The sequence below is a fragment of the Grammomys surdaster genome, unplaced genomic scaffold (genome assembly GCF_004785775.1).
Source record: "Grammomys surdaster isolate TR1022 unplaced genomic scaffold, NIH_TR_1.0 343, whole genome shotgun sequence".
NCBI classification, from domain to species: domain Eukaryota; kingdom Metazoa; phylum Chordata; class Mammalia; order Rodentia; family Muridae; genus Grammomys; species Grammomys surdaster.
In genome coordinates, this window is record NW_021604762.1 from 1,049,622 (window position 1) to 1,068,955 (window position 19,334).

Below are 19,334 nucleotides of genomic sequence, written 5' to 3' on the forward strand. Positions count from 1 at the left end.
GTATCCAGGGGTGGTCTGTTCTCTGTGTGACCTCTGTGTAATATGGTAATATTCTGCTGCTACCCAGATGTGTCAGTATTGTATTTTGACAAAAACAAACTATGATGTGAGAATTTTTCTGAGACAGTTGTGGAATTCAATTATAAACTGGTTAATAATACAGTTAATTATTTTCATTTTTTTAAAAATCATTGATCTCAAAAGTGTTCATGATCCATAAACCATAATTGGCTTCTAATATATTGGCTGAAAATATTTTTGTCCTCTTAGTTTCGTTTTTAAAGTATGTATTTTATTTCCTATGTGTAAATGATTTGCTTGCATGTATGTGTGGACACTACAGGCATGCCTAGTGCCTACAGAGGTCAAATGAGCATGTCAGATCCCCTGGAACCTAGAGTTTCCGATGGTTGTGAACTACCAAATGAGTGTTTGAGAACTGAATGTTTTTCCTTCTGAAAAAGCAACAAGTGCTCTTAACCGCCCTTCAACTCCGTTGTCCTCTTTTCTTTGTTGGTTTGGTTTTGTAGGTTAAAAAAAGTTACATGTGTGTCTATGGGAGTGTGTGCAATGGAAGATTCATTTTGTTCTATTTTGTTACCGTATTTGGGAAAAAGGTCAGGGTCTTGGCACCTGATACAGAGAGGCTTTGTTGTTGTTTGGCCTTCACTTTATTAACCTGCATTAGCATATGTGGTTCAAATGACCACTAGTAAGTGTTTTTATTTGTTATTTCTTTTGACAGGTGGTAGAAGACGGATATGAATTTTTTGCTAAGCGACAATTGGTAACTTTATTTTCTGCTCCAAATTACTGTGGCGAGTTTGACAATGCTGGTGGTATGATGAGTGTGGATGAGACTTTGATGTGTTCATTCCAGGTAAGACAGGAGATGCAAATGTCTGTCCATCTCCCTTTCTTCCCCTTCCCCTCGCTTTATTTGAGACAGGATTTCCCAATATGGCCTGGGCTGACCTTAAACTTGCACTTGCAGTCTTCCTGTCTCTCCCTCATGAATATCAGGATGATGGGCATATATTGCTCTGCCTGGCTATAGTTTTCTAACAATTTAGACATTCATTAACACTATTGTCAAGAGTAATTTTTCTTCTTAAATAATCTCTTTGAGTAGAGTGTATTAAAAATGAGTTTAATTCATAATTTATTACCATTCAGGGCTAGAGATACAGTTGAATGGTAAAATACTTTCTTATCACATGTAAGATCTTTGATTCAATATCCAATACAGCAGTGGAGGGGACCCTCACTCCACTCCCTTGGGGTGGGGGGAGCAAAAAAAAAAAAGAAGAAAAAAAGTGATTACCATCCAGACTCCATTAGAATTTTATTATTTGGTCATGAACTTTCCAGCTTTGGGGCTGTATAATTGAATAGAATTTCAGAAAACTTTAGGTTGCACCACTCTTATTTCAAATGTGTAAACTGTTACTTCTGTTATCTACTGGATAGTGCATAATTACTAAAGGAACATGAATGGCAAGCTGGGAAGTGGCTCAGTGAGTAAAGTGCTTGCCGTGGAAGGATGGAGACCTTAGTCTGGATCTCCAGTACCCAACAGAGCAGTGGCATGTGCCTGTAATGTCAGGCTAAGGAGGAGACAGGATACCAGGGGTTTGCTGGCTAGCCACCATAACCCGTTAATGGACTTAAAGTTCATCACAGCAGCTGAGGAAGACACCCAACATTGGCTGACCTTTCTCTCATACACAGGCATCCTCCTACACAGAAATGAATGAATGCAGCGGATAAATTAGGCTTTTGTTTCATTTTGCAAGATTAATGTACGAGATAGGCATTGAGGAAGAAAGATGAAAATAAAATTCAGTGTTTACCTAAGAGGGGAAATTTTAAGTCGTCTTAAGTACACTTACAGAAACGTGCACATTTCAGAGGACCCGCTCTTGCTCTGTTGTGCTGCTTGTGCAAACTGTTGTTCCTCACTGGTTGAGAAAGCTCACTGCTGCAACATGCACATACTGGGATTGCATTCAGAACTCTCATTACCAATATCTGAGGATGCGTACATTCCTTGTATAAAATGGCACAGTATTTACATATAACCCATACATCCATACGTAGCCTTCCTCTCCGTACAGTTTAAATGATCTCTAAATTGTTTAAAATGCCTGGTACAGTGTATATGCTGTTTAAATTAGAATCATGTTGTTGGCCTGGTGGTAGTAATGCATTTTAATCCCAGCATTTGGGAGGCGGAAGCAGGCAGAACTATATAAATTCAAGGTCAGCTGGATCTACAGAGTGAGTTCCAGGACAGGCCAGGGCTATATACAGAAACCCCGAGGGAAAACAACAACAACAACAAAAAAACAAAACCAAAAAAAATTATTATTATAGAGAAAGTGAGAAATGTCCACACACATTCAATCCAGAAACTTTTTTTTTAAATAATTTCACTCTAATATAATTCAGTCCAACAGCTGAACTAATGGGTTGCAGATTACTGGTGTGTACAACTGAGAGCAAGGTTTCCATAGCTCTTTCCCCTTGTATTAAAACACGTCTGTTAACTACAGTTGAATGTCAGATGAATGGTGTCTTCCTTATGTAGTCAGGGTTCTAAGCAGGTCTTGTCTCCAGCACTTGTCATAGAGGAGTTGGAGTGATGTATTTCTTTTACTGGGACACTCTAGTATGTAGAGTAGTTTTAAGAAATACTGTATAGGGGCCAGAGAGATAGATGGCTTAGCAGCTAAAATCACTAGCTACCCCTCTAGCAGACCTATGTTCAATTCCCAACACATGGCAGCTAACAATTGTAACTCCAGTTCCTAAGGATCCAGTACTCTCATACAGACATAAATGTAGGCAAAACACCAGTAAAGTTGAAAAATAAATTTTTTTTAAAAAAAAACTACATAATATTTTCCCATACTTTTTATTTCTAACAAGTAAAACTCTTTGTGCCTACTATAATGAGTGTAAGGAAAGTAACAAATGTTTATGTATGATGTGCTTGCATATATCTTTAATCCCAGCACTTAGGAAACAGAGACAGGCAGTTATTGTTGAGTTCAAGGCTAACCTGAACTGCATAGCAAGTTTGAGGCCAAGTAGATGACATAGTGAGACCCTGTCTTTAAGAAACAAAATGTTGCAAGGACATAGTGAAACAGTTTAATACTTAATACTAATGATGGAAATGCAGATTACTTGAAACACAGTGTTAATTAAAGGGTTAAACATTGTGTCATTAGATGATTGAGCACAGTTAGGTTCACACAAAATCTTTTATAACATTATTTATAATAGCTATAAGTGGAAACAACCCCAGGACCCAGCAGAAGAATGAATAAATGAAACATGCTATCCATCCATACAATAGAACATTTTAGCAATAAAGATGACTACAGATCCCGACAGATAGCACAGCATGGAAGAGGTTTGAAGTCTTAAGTAGAAGAACCTATTCTCACAGATCATGTTATTTGCTAACAATATTAATGATGCCAATAATTGGAATCAGTTACATTAAATAATGTAGAAATAGGCAAGTCCATAAAGACATAAGGTGGGCGAGTGATTGCTAACACTTATGAGGAGATGAAGAACCAGAATGTGACGTGACTAAGAGCAAAGAGTTTTGGGGGTTGGACAAAATTACTAAAATCAGATAATTGTAGTAACTATATAGCATACTAAGTAAATAAATACACTAAAAACATGTACACCTTAAGTGATTAAACTTGATGATGAAGGGGGCCATGGTGGTGCATGCCTTTGATCCCAGCAGTCAGGAGCAGAGGCAGATAGATCTCTTGAGTTCCAAAGCTAGCCTGGTTTGCAGAGTGAAGGACAGCCAGGGCTACATAGAGAAACCTTGTTTGGGTGGGGTGGGGTGGGGGACTTTATTCTATGGAAATACCATAAAACACTTAAGATTTACCTGTATATGAAAGATACAGTGGCTTCTGCCTGTAATCCTAACACTCAAAATGGTGAGGCAGAAGGATTGCCACGTGTTTGAGGTTGGCCTGACTACACCAACAGTGTATCTCAGAAAACCAAGAGAGAGGTTAGAATTAAGATGATAACCTAGGGGTTTTGACTCACACCAGTATTTTTTTCTCTCTAAAAAGGTGAACTAGTAGAGAAGTTTTTAACTTAAATTTAAGGGCTCCACAGTTACTTGAGGCTGTATATCTAAGCTGTGTTTCTAAAATGTAAAGCAAATGTTAAGTAAGGGTTCTTCCTTGAGGGAGGGCGGTGCTAGGGACCAAACCCAGGCACTTTCTGTTAAGCACTCACAGAGCTGCTCTGCCGAACTGACACTTCAGTCTGAGAAATGTTTGTGCAGTGTTGCTAAGCTGTTTGTATTTTCCTGGACAATTGATGCTATTTATTGAAAGAATAGTATTGTTAACAAATTAATTGTTTATTTCAAGATATTGAAACCATCTGAGAAGAAAGCTAAGTACCAGTATGGTGGGCTGAATTCTGGTCGTCCTGTCACTCCGCCTCGAACAGCTAATCCACCGAAGAAAAGGTGAAGACAGGAATTCTGGAAAGAAAACCCATCAGATTTGTTAAGGACATACTTCATAATATATAAGTGTGCACTATAAAACCATCCAGCCATTCGACACCCTTTATGATGTCACACCTTTAACTTAAGGAGACGGGTAAAGGATCTTAAATTTTTTTCTAATAGAAAGATGTGCTACACTGTATTGTAATAAGTATACTCTGTTATAATATTCAACAAAGTTAAATCCAAATTCAAAAGTATCCATTAAAATTCTATCTTCTCATATCACAGTTTTTAAAGTTGAAAAGCATCCCAGTTAAACTAGCTGTGTTAGTTACCCAGATGAAAGCATGAAGATCCATCTGTGTAATGTGGTTTTAGTGTTGCTTGGTTGTTTCATTATTTTGGGCTTGTTTTGTTTTGTTTGTTTTTGCTAGAATAATGACATCTACTTTTCCTGTTTTTCCCTAAACATTTTCAAAAGTGAGAATGGGAAGAGATTTAAAGACATTCACCAACTATTATTTTCCTTCACTTATCTACTTAAGTAACTGTTGGATCTTACTAAGAAAACTTACGCCTCATTATAGTAAAAGGAACTTTAGAGGTCGATAGGTTTTAAAAATATACAAACTATCTGATCCAATGATTTTAATCAACCAGTTTGACTGGGCAAACTTTGCAGCTGATAATGAGTATTTCGCTTTTTACAAAATTGCCACTGATTTGGATTTGTGCACTCTAATCTTTAATTTATTGATGCTCTATTGTGCAGTAGCATTTCATTTAAGATAAGGCTCCTATAGTATTATCCAAAACTAGTTGGTAATGTGATTATGTGGTACCTTGGCTTTAGGTTTTAATTCGCACGAAACACCTTTTGGCATGCTTAACTTTCTGGTATTACCCTCACCTGCATTGGTTTTGTTTTTTGGGGTTTTTGTTGTTTGTTTGTTTGTTTGTTTTTAGATCCACAGAACATGAGAATCCTTTTTGACAAGCCTTGGAAAGCTGGCTCTTCTTTCCCTCTCTGTGTGAAGGATGTATTTAAATGAACGCTGGTCAGTGGGACATTTGTCAGCTCTGAGTATTGGGTGCTTCACTGTCTAATTGGCAGTTATTAAATTGCCATGTGAATGTTGTTTTGACTGTAAGGCTATGTCACTAAAGATTTTTACTCCGCGTTTTCATAATCAAAGGTCATGATGTGTATAGACATGCTTTGTAGTGAAGTATAGTAGCAATAATTTCTGTACATGATCAAGAGTTTATTGCAGCATTTCTTTCCCTGTTCTCTTTTTTTAAGGGTTAGCATTAACAAATGTCAAGGAGTGGCAAAGTCAACAAAGATTTTAGGAGGAGGAATTAAGAACACACACAGATTTGTGATTCTTTGGATGTGACACTTATTGGATGTGATTCTAAAGTCTTTTATTGAACATTTTCAAATTTGTAAGCTTCATAGGGACGGACATAATGTTTATATAATGCCCTTCTTATGTGTTACCATAGATGTGAAACCTTATATTGTCTTAAAAATGTTAAATTGAGAACTCTGTTAACATTTTATGGATTGGCACATTATATTACTGCAAGAAACATTTGATTTTCAGCACAGTGCAAAAGTTCTTTAAAATGCATATGTCTTTTTTTTTTCCTAATTCCATTTTGTTTAAAGCACATTTTAAATGTAGTTTTCTCATTTAGTAAAAGTTGTCTAATTGATACAAAGCCTGAGTGATTATTCTGTGTTGTTTTGTTTTACAGTGAGACATGTAAGCACAAGGTGACAAGTTGAAAGTGTTCCTGAGCTGTAGCCATGTTCCATTAGGTCACACATGCTTTTATTTAATACAATTTGATAACTTTTCATACTGGAATATAAAAGAATTGCTAATAGGATTTTAGATGTTTTCTCTAATCAATACTTAAAGTAGCTCAAGATAATAAGCCTTAGTCTCAATCTGTATCTTAAATTGGTTTTTTATAATTGTTCATTCAAATTAAAAGTAAGGGGGGAAGTAAAAGCAAATTAGTATTGGTTGTTAAAGGATAGACATTTACCATGTTGAAAATTATTTAGATCTCTTAAAACTACTTTATAGCTTCTCATATACAAGTTCTCAGTACATCATGTGCTCCTAAGAATAACACAAATTATTGATTATACCAGTTTATTGACAGTCACAAAGACAAACAATAAAATACAGGCTATCTTTGACCCCACTATTGGTGAGGCAGACAGGTGGATCTGTGAATTGTAGCCTAGTCTACATGTTACAGCTTCTGTTTACTACATGAAAAGCTACAAGCAATTGAAGAGGATTTGGGTTCATTTCCCAGCACTCACAAGGCTGTCTATAGGACCAGGCCAAGGGGATCTGCTGCTCTACGCCCTATGTGAGCACCAGGCACATACATGGCACACATGGTGGGTGCATAGACATACATGTAGGCAGAACCCTCACATACATAAAAATAAAATGCTTAAAGGATTTTTCTATTAAGCATTGGGCAAATAAAATGAGTTTTTTGATTGGAGGGGTTGTCACTGTTTGTGTTGTTGTTAGTTTAGAGACAGAATCAAGTCCAGGTTGGTGCTCTTTGAGTGCTGACACAGTAGGTGTGACCCATCCTGGGTTATGACAGCCATGTTAGTGTATAACTGTCTGATAATGTGTAGCTTCCAAGGATGCTCCAGAAACTATCTGGTAGAACTCTAAACCTACTTAGCATACCAAATTAAGCAAGCTACTTGCTGCTTCAGAAAGTTTTGTTTTGGTTTGGTTTTTGTTTTTTAAGATTACTCATTAATGTGTATGAGTGTTTTTTGCCTGTGTATATGTATGTGCACCACATGGGTGTATGGTGGCTATAGAAATCAAAAGAATGTATTAGGTCTCCTGGAATTGGATTTATGAATGGTTGTGAGCCCTCATGGGTGTTGGAGTGCAGCCTGTATCCTTTGCAAAAGCTCCATGCTTAAAACTCCAGCCCATGCTTAAAAAAGAAATCTTACTGTGAGGTGTAGTGACATACACCTATAATCTAAGCATTCCAAAGTCTGAGGTAGGATTGCTATCTGAGCCCAACCTGGGCTATAGATCAAGACACTACCTCAAAAATATTAGTAACAGAAAAAAAAAATAATGTTTCTCATCTTAGCCAATTGTAATGATACCTGCAATCCAGGTTCTTAGGAGTTGGAGGCGGGAGGATCAGGAATTCCAAGGCCAGCCTGAGCTACATGAGACCCTGTCTTAACCACACATGGGAGTGGGGGAGGCTGAGTATAAGCAACTATTTGAGTGCTCAACCCTAAACCCATCTAGCACTCAACCCACACTCCAGTCTCAGAACATGGTGGGGAAGACGGAAGAAGGGTGCCATTGAGCAACGTTGCTGTGGCGCAGGATGACATTCTACTCATGAACTATGGCTACCTGTGGAGAACTGAGCCTGTCAGCATCCAGCCTGCATGGTTAATGGGCTCACAAAGCCCTGCCCCAAGCTGAGGAACTTTTGGCAGTTAATGGTTACTGGCGGAAAGGAAGTCACATCTTCAGTGGTGTAGCTAGTGCTGAGTTGCTTCACACCCGTGTTCATGCATGCAACCTTAATTAAAGTCAATGGGTCAGAACAAATCAAAATGTAGCATGAGAAGAAGGGGGCCAAAAGGAGAGGATAATGGGATGAAAATGATTATTATAAATGTGTTCACAATTGTCAACAAAATTGTTTTGAAACTTTTTTTCCCAGTATAAGAGCCTGAACCTTCTAACAGACCTGTTGACCCCACTGAAGCAAATTTAACTAGTCACCAGGGACCTAGGTTACAGTCCTACTGTACTGTTATTGTCTGGTTTGTTAGGAAACTAGACTTTTAACTTTTGAATTCCCCACACTCTGAATGGATTGTCGATTGCTTCTAACTTGGAGCCTTGTGTGCATTAAGTTGTTCCTTCAAGACTATGTATATAAAGTTTGACCTTAAAACCTTTAGGTGGCTTAGACAAGCTCTGGGGCACAGATTTTTGTTTTTACATCTAATGAGTTACAGATTTAAATAATGATTGCTCCTTTACTGTTGGCACTTTGACCTTATAACAGTTTTATAACACAATTCCAATTTCCCTTTATTTACGAGTCTTAAAAAAAGAATTGTCTCTGAAGAATTTGAGTCTGTACCTCCGAAATAAATGGTTTGATGCGAATAGTTAAATATAAGAAAAAAATAAAATTGTTGGTTTGTTGAAGGAAGCTGGCACCTCTTAGAAATGAGATCATGATCTTGTCTAAAGAGCAAGAGAGAACATTAGAAAGAGGATACTGTCGGGTGGTGGTCACAGTTTTAACCCCAGCACTGAGGAGGCAGAGAGTTGTGATCTCTGAGTTCAAGGCAGCCAGCCTAGTCTGCAGAGCCAAAGAAACCTTGTCTGGGGTGGGGGTGGAGTGGAGAAAAGGAAACAGTACATTAAAAATTACATAACGGCCTTAAAGGGAAAGACTTCCCTTTAAAACCTGAGGGGAGCTTCAGGATGAGTGAAGGGAAGGAGGGAAGCCACCATGAGAAGGGTTGCCAGGGTTGGGGGGAGGAGAGAAGGGCCTTCAGAAAAATCCAACTTGCCCAAACGAAGGGGATACCCCCTTTATACATACTTTCACAAGGTAACATGAAGTTTCATACCAAGTAATTTAGATCAAGATAGCCTATGTGACTACACAGATAGTTAGCCAAGTAATGTTTATACCATAAGTTGTTAGCCACTACATAGCTCCCCCTGAAAGAGGGGGTGTGGCCTGATGGCTTCTAGCTGTGGGGTGTACATGATCACAGTCTTAAGGGGGCAGGTTTGTGTACTGGTACAAGTGCTCAGTTAAGGATTCTGCAGCTAGCTCATTATTGGGAAATTTACATATTCAGTCAAACATCCCCAGATACTTTCTTGTCTTGATTTCTGCAGTCTACATTCTTCCATTTCTTAGTCAACCTTGTAGTGAGCCACTGAACATATTTTTGAGAAATGGGTGTACTTACATAATGATATATCTTTACATATTCATCCAGTCAGTATGAGCATTTTAAACAAGACTTGAAAGCAGAAGAGATTATTGCCTCATTGGTAAAATAAGGATTGTGTCATGGGTTCAAGAAAATGTGGAGAAAGACCAACAAATATTTTCAGTAAGGAACAAAATGGTGATGTGGAAGAAACTGTACAGAAAAGCAGATTTTATTTTATTTTTATGTTAAATGACCAGGCTGAATACTTGGTTTCAATAAAAAATTGCACAAAAAAGGATTTTGCACAGCTTGTGTCTCGCAGTAACGGGGGTGGGGAGGAGAGATGGGTGTCCGTGAATGTAGTTGCTATCCTTGGCACTTAAGGAAAAGGGAATGGGCAAAAAGTCACCTCACCCATAGGAACTACAGTGAGCAAAGGAAGAGGAGCATGCAGAAGCCAAACAGTGTCGGCGGTCTGCTCCGTGGATATAAGTTTGGAATGTGAGGCTGGAGAGATGGCTCAGTGGGTAAAGAACACTTAATGCTCAAGGAGGACTCTGCTTTGCTTGGTTTGGTTCCCAGGCACCTCACAATCACCAGTTACTCCAGGTTCTCATGCCCTGTCTGACCTCTAATGGCACCTGCACAGAGGTGTTGCACTTACACACTCACTCAGGCACACACACACACACACACACACACACACACACAAACAAATCTTTAGGATTGAAATGTTATATGGGTAATGCCTATTTACATCCTTTTAATTGTTTCAGTCTACACGGTTATATATGTTCTTTGTACATATTTTTAAGATATATAAGATTTTCTTCATGTTAATTTGTATATTTATACAAAAGAAGCTTTATTTTAAAAACCTAATTACCTAAATGAGGACTGCAGAAAATGCTGTAAGGATTTAGCAGTCTGTTTCCACCTCTGTCACAGCTCTGCAGACAGGATGTGAGATCTGAGTGGATAAAGCACCATGCTAGGCTTCAAAAGACAACACTCCTGTGGCCCTGTTCAACTCCTCCATATAGCAAACCAGTCAAGCTCATTGGCTTAAGCTGGGCCTTGAAACATTGACATCAGTAGGAAACTTAAATACTGAAGAGAGCAAATTATAAGCTAGGTTTAATTTTTTTTTTAAGTGGAAATGTTTCAGACATATTTAAGAAAACAAGAAGAGGCTGGAGGATGTCTCTAGTTAATAGCATTGACTACTCTTCCAAAGGTCCTGAGTTCAATTCCCAGAACCCACAGTGTTAGCATTCTATCTAAATTCCACCCCCACAGTTACCTGGCAATAGCCAGGTAGGCCTGGCCCACTATACAGGGGGCTGCTTGCCCCCTCCTCTAGCAGGATTCTTAATCTGCTACGTTGTATTTGCAGTGGAGCTCGGTGATTAGGCAGTAGAAGAGGAGGTGGAGCTGGGAGAGAAAGAAAGGTGAGAGGAAGAGGAAGGGAGAAATAGAGGAGGGGGAGGAGAAGGAGGCTATCAGCCATGGAGAACCATGGATGGGTTGAACAATATCCTGGGTAGCAACTTCTATCAAAAGGTAAGCTATGCTCTTCCTTTTCTCTTTGCCTCCGCCATCTCCCCTGCTTCTCTCTCCCACTCCCCGCCCTAAATAAGCCCCCTCCTGTGGGAAAAAAAAGGTAAGCTATTGGGTAACAACTCTTAATTGTGTGGGCATCTTGTTGATTGAGCATTTCTAAATATATAAATCCCTTAGATAATCATTAAGCTTTAAGAGTCTCATTTCTACCAGGTACTGCCAGGATGGCAAATATTGTCTGGGGTTCAGCAGAGCTTTGTGGATGCAGCGTGGGAGAGCCATCCCCCATGCTGGCGTCTCGTGGGTGCCAGGGCCTGCCTATCTAGCTAGCCAGAGCCCTGGTCAGAGCTGAGGAGCTGCAGGAACATGGTGGCTACCTGGGAACAAGCTGAACAGGGCACCATTTTCTAAATATCTCCCCTACACCCTCTTCTCTCTTGCTCTCCTGCTCTCTTGCCTTCTTGCTCCCACTCTGTCACCTTGCCCTTTCCCCTTCCCCCTCTCTCCAGGTGCTCATGGCTGGCCTCTACTTCTCTTTCCCTCCCCTCCCCTCCTCTGCCTCTCTCTGCTTCTACTACCCTCTTAATTTGCCTCCCCATTTCCTGAATAAACTGTATTCTATACTATACCGTCTGTGTGGCTGGTCCCTTGGGAAAGAGATGCCTCGGCACGGGCCCGCTGAGACATCCCCTTCCCCCATACCTCTACATACACCCACAGAACATATCCCCCATCACTTTTATCTTTTTATAAACACATCACACGTGATAGGACCATCTGTAATGAGATATGATTACCTCTTTTGGTGTGTGTGTGAAGACAGAGTAGTCATACATAAATATTTTTTAAAAAGGAAAACAAGTATAATGTTTAGTCTGAAAAAAATGTGATTATGGATGCATTATTTAAGTATAATGAACAAGTTGCTTCTATCTCAGACAGTGCAAGAAATGGACAGGTCTCAAAGTTCTTAGAAGCAAATACCAAAGGCATGGTTCAGGGATTGAAGAACAGGAAGGAGGAAGAGGGAAAAAAGCAGGGAGGTGGTGGCTCACACCTTTAGTCTCCCTACTTAGGAGGCAGAGGCAGGCAGATTTCTGAATTCAGAGTTAAAGGCCAGCCTGGTCTACAGTTCGAGGACAACTAAAGCTACACAGAGAAATGCTGTCTCAAAAAACCAAAGAGAGATAATTTACTTTCATGTACGTGTACAACCTGTGTGCCTGGTACCCACAGGGTAAAGAAGATGATGTTGGATTCCTTGGGACTGGAATTACCAAGAGTTGTGAAACTGCCATGTGAGTGCTGGGTATCGAACCTGGATCCTCTGGAAGAGTACCTGTTGTGCCCAGATCACAAAAACATCCCAGAGACCACCAGGAACCACAACTCCAATGCAAGCACATGAGAGTCTTTATTCAAGCTCAACCTAGGGCCACAAACCTTCCTGATGCAACAGGATAGGAGAGTGGTCCTGAGGTCTAGGGGAAGAGGATTTATGAAGGGAAAAACATACAAGGGAAGGGGGTTTCCAAGTCTTGGCATTACATGAGAGGGTAAAGGAATTTTGGTCTTTAAGCTAATTGGTTTACAGCACCTGGTTAAACCACAAGGAGGGAGCCTACATCAAAAAGGAGGATCTTGACCTGGGAAAGACTTATGTTTTCTTAGCCCACTCTGTTATCAGCTAGCTGCAGCTATTGTGTCTATTTTGTAACTGCCAGGACAGTTCATGATTTTTCCCAGACCTCAAGGATAAGGGCCATGTCTCTCTAAGGGCAAGTTAACTTAGATGGAGACTTAAAAGTAGAATGGAGTTTATTCTGCTTCTTTAGTCCCTTCTCACCGTGCACTGTTGTCTCGCCAGCCTCCGGAGATTTGCCTTGAATACTGAGTCACATCAAAGTCTCAGATGTGAGAAAGCAAGAAACAGTACTGTGTGTCTGTCCACTTCTAGTTAACACACAGTAGGAGATTTGCCCCAGGATGACACATTTGTATTTATACTAAGACATACTAAGGGTCCCATCAGCTGTCTACAATTATACTGTCAGTAAAAAAAAAAAAAGTAATATTAACTTCAAACCAGAAAAATAGTTTTAAAACAAAAAGGTACAGGAGTGAGAACATTCCTGAAGGCCTCTTTGGTTGAACCGTTTAGGCCAAAATTTTAGCAATGCTACTTTCTCAATACCTTTATTTTATCAAATTGACCTTAATACAAAAATACAATAAAATATAGATTTAACTATGATTATTTAAGGATCACTGTCAGTCATGGTGGCACACCTGACAGGTGAAATTACTTCAGTTATTGTCTGCTATATAGAGAGTGGAGGCCAGCCCTGACTACACAAAATCCTGTTTTACAGTGTGTGTGTGTGTGTGTGTGTGTGTGTGTGTGTACTTTACCCCTCAAGGAAAAAATATCATTGTGTCTTGTATTCTAGTTATTTCTGTATCTATCCTCAACTACTTTACAACATAGTGCTGTTCGTGTGCTGGAAAATCACATTTTATACTAATGGCTGGAAATTAATAATCACAAGAATCCCCGATATCTGGGGGTTGGGGGAGGAGGGAAGACAGCAGGGAAGGATCCTCAGGAAAAGCCAGAAGAATGAAGCATGGAGCAGCCACACAAAGTTTCTTGACACATTTATTCACTTAAGGTCCATGGATAAAACAAAAAGAAAAAAAAAACTCAAAAGCCTCCCTCCCCCAAGAAAAATTAGTTCTCAAAGTGCTCCTTGTAAAGGTGATTTTTAGTGTAACTGTAAGATGCACTTGACAATCAGATTTGCTGACTGAGGAACTAGTTGCTGGGAAGTACCGCAAACAGTCAAGGCTGAATCTCTTTAAATGCTATAATTACAGTAACATAAAACCATAGACTCAACCACCAGAATGATTTAAATATGGTCCTTTTCTGGAGTATGCACTCAGTAAGACACAAAAGACTAACAGCATTGGAAAACGTATGCTGCCGGGCAGTGGTGGCACACGCCTTTAATCCCAGCACTTGGGAGGCAGAGGCAGGTGGATTTCTGAGTTCGAGGCCAGCCTGGTCTACAGAGTGAGTTCCAGGACAGCCAGGGCTATACAGAGAGCATGTCTCGAAAAACAAACAAAAAAAAAAACAAAAAACAAACCAAAAAACCCGGATGCGGTGTGTCAACAGAAAAAAAAGGAGAAAAGCAGATTCTGCCTTAGAGGGATGGGACTGGCAGGCATTGATTAAGCAACTGCTATATCCCAGGCGTCTCAGGAAGGCATGGGATGACAAAAGGAGCATTTAGAGCTGTAGACGGGAGAACGCTGCCCTCTCCTCGCTAGAGGCCACTTTAGTCACATCTTTTGGGCTAGCGTGGGTGGGCTCTTCTTCCTCCTCTTCCACACTTGTGCACATGCTGTTCTCGGGGAAACAGCGTTCTCTCAAAAGCACTCTCAGAGGCACGCGCAGAGAGGCAGGGAGGGAGAACGGCGAGCTGCAGGGCAACCGCATCTCCTCGTCCTGTAGAGGGTCCTCAACCGCTCCGCACAGACAGCGTTTGCGGAAAAGCGCGATCGCATCAAAGTTGTCCACAGAGCTGGAGCAGAATAACGGCAGAAAGCAGAGGCGCCCAGGTCAGCGAGGGGGCGGGGCGACAGCGCCGGCCCCGCCCCGGATGTTCCCGTGCTCTGATTGGCTCCGGCGGCCACGCGCTCCCGGCCCGCAGCTTAAGGCTTTAGGTGGGTGTTGCGGCCTGCGGCGAGTGACGGGCGCGCAACCGCCTGAGGTGGATCGCTGTGGCGGATGCTGCGGGCCGCTCGCTCTTCGCCGGCCTGCGCAGGTACCTTCACCCGCACTGAGTGCGGGGCCTGATGGCGAGTCCCGAGTGTCGGCGGCGCCTGTGCCCTCCGCTCGCTCCCACAGTCCTGCGTGAGGAGATGGGGACGTCTCAGCCCCGCAGCCCTCAGCGCGGCATCCCCGCGGTCTTGCGGCCTCGAGCGCCGCGCCAGCTCCAAGGGCCGGGACGCGGGCGTGCATCCCGGAGGGGGACGAGAGCTGGCGGCGCGGGGCGACAGGAGGGACTCATGGCAGGCTGAGGAGACCCGCCTTGCGGCCCCGGCAGGTGGCGCGGGGTGCACGGTGGGGACCGAGGCTCTGCCTCACGGGGCTGAGGGGATTTGAGTCCTGCTGCTTTGTCCCGTGTCCCACGCCCCTACCCCGAGTCGCACGGGGTATGGAGTTCTGAGCTGCCGTGTCTCATCGCGACACCCTTAGCCAGTCTCTCCGAAAGTACGAAAGTTCTCGTGCCTATTTGTCCCCAGTCGCCAGGGATTGGCTGTTAGACTTTCATATAGAAAAACTATTTCTATTTTATGACCCTGTCGCCAGACGCAGAGAGAACTTTCTTCCAATGATTACAAAATTCAGGCGTATTTGCAAAACAAACAAAAGAACTCCAAACCTCACAATCATCGCCTTTATGAATTTTGCTATGATTTTTCAAATGTTGGGTAGAAGGCATGCACGTGAATTGAAGGATCTTTACCTTGTGCTGTGTGACTTTTTCCTTGAGGTGAAAGCCAGTATCTGCTCACCCTAGACAGGGAATCAATGACAGACCAAGTAGGGATTCCACCCAAGTCCTGTTTGCTGAAGCCCGAGGTGAGGGCTTACTGACAGGAGGCTGTATGACTAAAGTTGCATCACTGAAAAGCCCACCCAGCACTGGTGATGACTGAGAACACTGCCCGTGCAGACTGCTCTCCCCAGCAGGCCTTACTGCTTTAGAACCTTGGAGAGGGGGCTGGTGAATCTTGTGAGTTGTTTTTCTGAGCCTTGTTTTGTTTTCTTCGTGAGTCTTAAGCAGCTTCCCTTTAGGACAGAATATGTCTTGTTTGGAGAAAATTACATAGCTTCTCTCATTTCACCTTTCACTCTTTCTCTTGAGAAATGCCCCAACCTTTAACTTGTTCTTTTTTTCTTTCCTCTTTCTACAGCAGAACTCTTACTCTTTGATGCATCTAATAAAAGAGCTAAATTAAAAAGATAACCGCAAAGTAGAATTTTACATGGGCTGTAGTTTTTCTTTGTAAGCTCTTAACTGCACAACTTTGATTCAGTCTTTATTAACTTCAGTGAATTTGGGACATTCCCTTTTCCTGTTTTCCCAAATCTTAGATGAAATAATCTGACACAGGACATTTGCATTTTCTCATTTACCTATAGTTTCAATATAAACACATTGTTTGAAAGTCACTTACCGCCGGGCAGTGGTGGCTCACGCCTTTAATCCCAGCACCTGGGAGGCAGAGGCAGGTGGATTTCTGAGATTGAGGCCAACCTGGTCTACAGAGTGAGTTCCAGGACAGCCAGGGCTTCACAGAGAAACCCTGTCTCGAAAAACCAAAAAGAAAGGAAGGAAGGAAAGAAGGAAGGAAGGAAGGAAGGAAGGAAGGAAGGAAGGAAGGAAGGAAGGAAGGAAGGAAGGAAGGAAAAGAAAGTCACTTACCATTGAGTAATACTTAGCTCCTGGAAAATGTATCACATTATTCTGTATTCTGGTATGCCCTACCTCTGAACCTAGCCCTGCCCTGCTCCATTTGAGAAGCTTAATGACTGTTTGGGTTTTGTTGTTGTTGTTGTTGTTGTTGTTGTTGTTGTTGTTGTTTCCCCCAGAAAAAAGATAGATGAAGGAATCAAAAGACAAGAAATAATTGTAGAACTAATTACAATTTCGTTGTCTATTTTGTTTGGTTTTGAGATAGAGTCTCTATATGTTGTCCAGGCTGATCTCAGACTAAAGATACAGCTGTGGCTATAGGTGCTATGGCTAGCTGTCCTCTGCTTAGTTCATTCTCTCTCCCTCCGTCCCTCCTTTCTTCGCTCCTTCCCTTTCTACACATACCACTTGCATTCCTGCTGCCTTCCAAGGCCAGGAAAAGGCATTGAATCCCCTGGAACTGGAGTTAGATGCTTATGAACCACTGTGTGCGTGTTGAGAACCAAACTTGGTTCTGTGGAAGACTGGCAAGTGCTCTTAACCATTGAGTCATCTTTCTAGGCCCTCTGCCTAGTTCTTTATAATCTAACCCTACACTGGTTAATACTGTAGCCACTAGCTATATGTGACCATTAAACACTCGAATTTGTTTGGGTACAACAGAAAAGTTCAATTTTTACTTAATTTAAATATAAAATGAAAGGAGTGTAAATATTATCCTATATAATTTTTTGTTATTGTTGTTTTTTTTTTTCAAGACAGGGTTTTTCTGTATAGCAGCCCTGGCTGTCCTGGAACTCAGTTTGTAGACCAGGCTGGCCTTGAACTCACAGAGAGCTCCTGCTTCTGCTTCCCAAGTTCTGGGGTCAAAGGTATGTGCCATCACTGCTCAGCACTACTTCATTTTTATAGGATTATATTTCAGACTACTTAGTAATTAGCATCAAAACTGAGATATGTATAAAGTATTAAAATATACCAGACTTAAATGATTTAGGAAATAAATATTTCATTAATATTTATATTGATTAGATGTTAAAATTATATGTTAGATTTGTTGCATTAGATATATCAAAGTTAACTTCCTTTTTTTCTAGCACTGAGGATTGAGCCCAACTCTTGGGTGTGCTAAACAAGTGGCTATAGTTCCAGCCCTCATAGAGCACTGGCTGCTTTTTTAGGTGATCTAGATTCAATTTCCAGCACACACATTGTGCTCAGAACTGTCTGCCACTCCAGTTCCAGCACATCTGACATTCTCATACAGACATGTGCAAGCAAAATACCAATGCACATAAGACAAAAATAAATACAAAATCTAAAACTATGGATGTGACTCTCAGATTGGACAGTATTGATAGTATCCAGCTAGTTTTTATATTGGGTATAGCCTCACCTCCAGCAGGGAAGTTTTAGAGTCAGGAGAGAAAATCTGTACATAGTTCTTTGAATGCCAAGAGCAGTGTGGCTGCCTGGGTCACTGTGAGTCATGGATTCAGAGGCTCTCATTAGGATCTTGGAGTTGTTCCTCAATTTGTTCATCCCTCAATTCTTTATTATTATAGAAACAATTTGACCAAAAAGTAATATTAATCGTAATAATATTCACTTGTCACCACAAAATTCCAAATAGTAATAATCACTCATATTGTTGAGTAATGACAGGTAAATTTCAGTCATTCAGATAGGATGGTAACAACTTTAAAAATTAGGTTAATTTAGATCTAGGCATGGTGGTACATAGATTTAAACCCAGATTAAGGAAGCAGAAGCATGCAGATCTCTTATGAGTTTGAGGCCAACCTAGTCTGTCTAATTAGTTCCAGATCAGCTAAGTACTACATATTGAGGCCCTATCTCACCAACACCACCCCCCAACATCAATTCACAGAAACTCTACAAAGCACATGTGCCATTTATTTGCTAAAACTTTTCAGAAAATACCAGTAACTGCTTATTGAATATGGAAACGTTGTGACCAAGGAAAACTTACTAGGAAAAAAGGAAGACCACAAAAAAAAAAAAGAATAAAAAAGTTTCAGATTTGATTTTTGAGTTCTAGAATAACCAAAGCAAAATGGAACAGGAGAGAGTATACCATTTACCCAGAGGAAGCATAGCATTTCTGAACACTGTGTTAGAACTAACATTTTAATAGCAAAATCAACATTTTATATGACTGCATCTGATAGTATCCAGTTAGTTTTTATATAGAAATGCATGAATGTGATCAATAATTTTGTATTTTTATTTTTATAGGAATCTTGAGAAGCTAAAATGCGGCATAATCAGATGTGTTGTGAGACACCACCTACTGTCACTGTTCATGTAAAATCAGGTTCAAATAGGTCACATCAAACTAGGAAACCTATTAGTCTGAAGCGTCCTATTCTTAAAGATAGTTGGCAAGCATCTGAAAAAAATGCACATAATAACAAATCTAAGCGGCCCAGAGGGCCTTGTCTAATTATACAGCGTCAGGAAATGACTGCTTTCTTTAAATTATTTGGTAGGTGTAAAACATTTTATTAGTCTAGCATTCTTAAATATCAGAATGTAAATCTTTTTTGTCAGTTTTTTACAGTGTATTTATTTGCGGGGTGGGGGAGTGCACACATGCAGCATGTTTGCGGAGGTCAGAGGACAACTTGCTGTGAGTAGGTTCTCTCCTTCCATCATGTACATCCCAGGGATTGGACACAGGTTGTCAAGCCTGGTGGTAAGTGCTTTTGTCCACCAAGCCATCTTGCCAGCCCTCTTTTGTCAT

The 19,334-nt window shown here is 40.9% G+C and overlaps 2 protein-coding genes across 3 annotated transcripts in view; both read left to right on the plus strand.

The window, feature by feature from the left end:
• Positions 1-7,048, plus strand: part of Ppp1cb (protein phosphatase 1 catalytic subunit beta) — a 33,484-nt gene extending 26,436 nt beyond the window's left edge. Inside the window, exons 7-8 of the mRNA XM_028778973.1 lie at positions 746-880; positions 4,425-7,048. Coding sequence (XP_028634806.1) covers positions 746-880; positions 4,425-4,529 — 240 coding nt within the window. The 3' untranslated portion in view covers positions 4,530-7,048. The remainder of the gene's footprint in view (positions 1-745; positions 881-4,424) is intronic.
• Positions 7,049-14,840: 7,792 nt separating this feature from the next.
• Positions 14,841-19,334, plus strand: part of Spdya (speedy/RINGO cell cycle regulator family member A) — a 36,329-nt gene continuing 31,835 nt past the window's right edge. Inside the window, exons 1-2 of one of the 2 annotated variants that reach the window (XM_028778996.1) lie at positions 14,841-14,908; positions 18,827-19,076. In XM_028778996.1, the coding sequence (XP_028634829.1) occupies positions 18,845-19,076 (232 nt within the window). In that variant the 5' untranslated portion in view covers positions 14,841-14,908; positions 18,827-18,844. Of the gene's footprint in view, positions 14,909-18,824; positions 19,077-19,334 lie in introns of those variants that run through there. The other variant, XM_028778995.1, reaches the window with a different exon arrangement.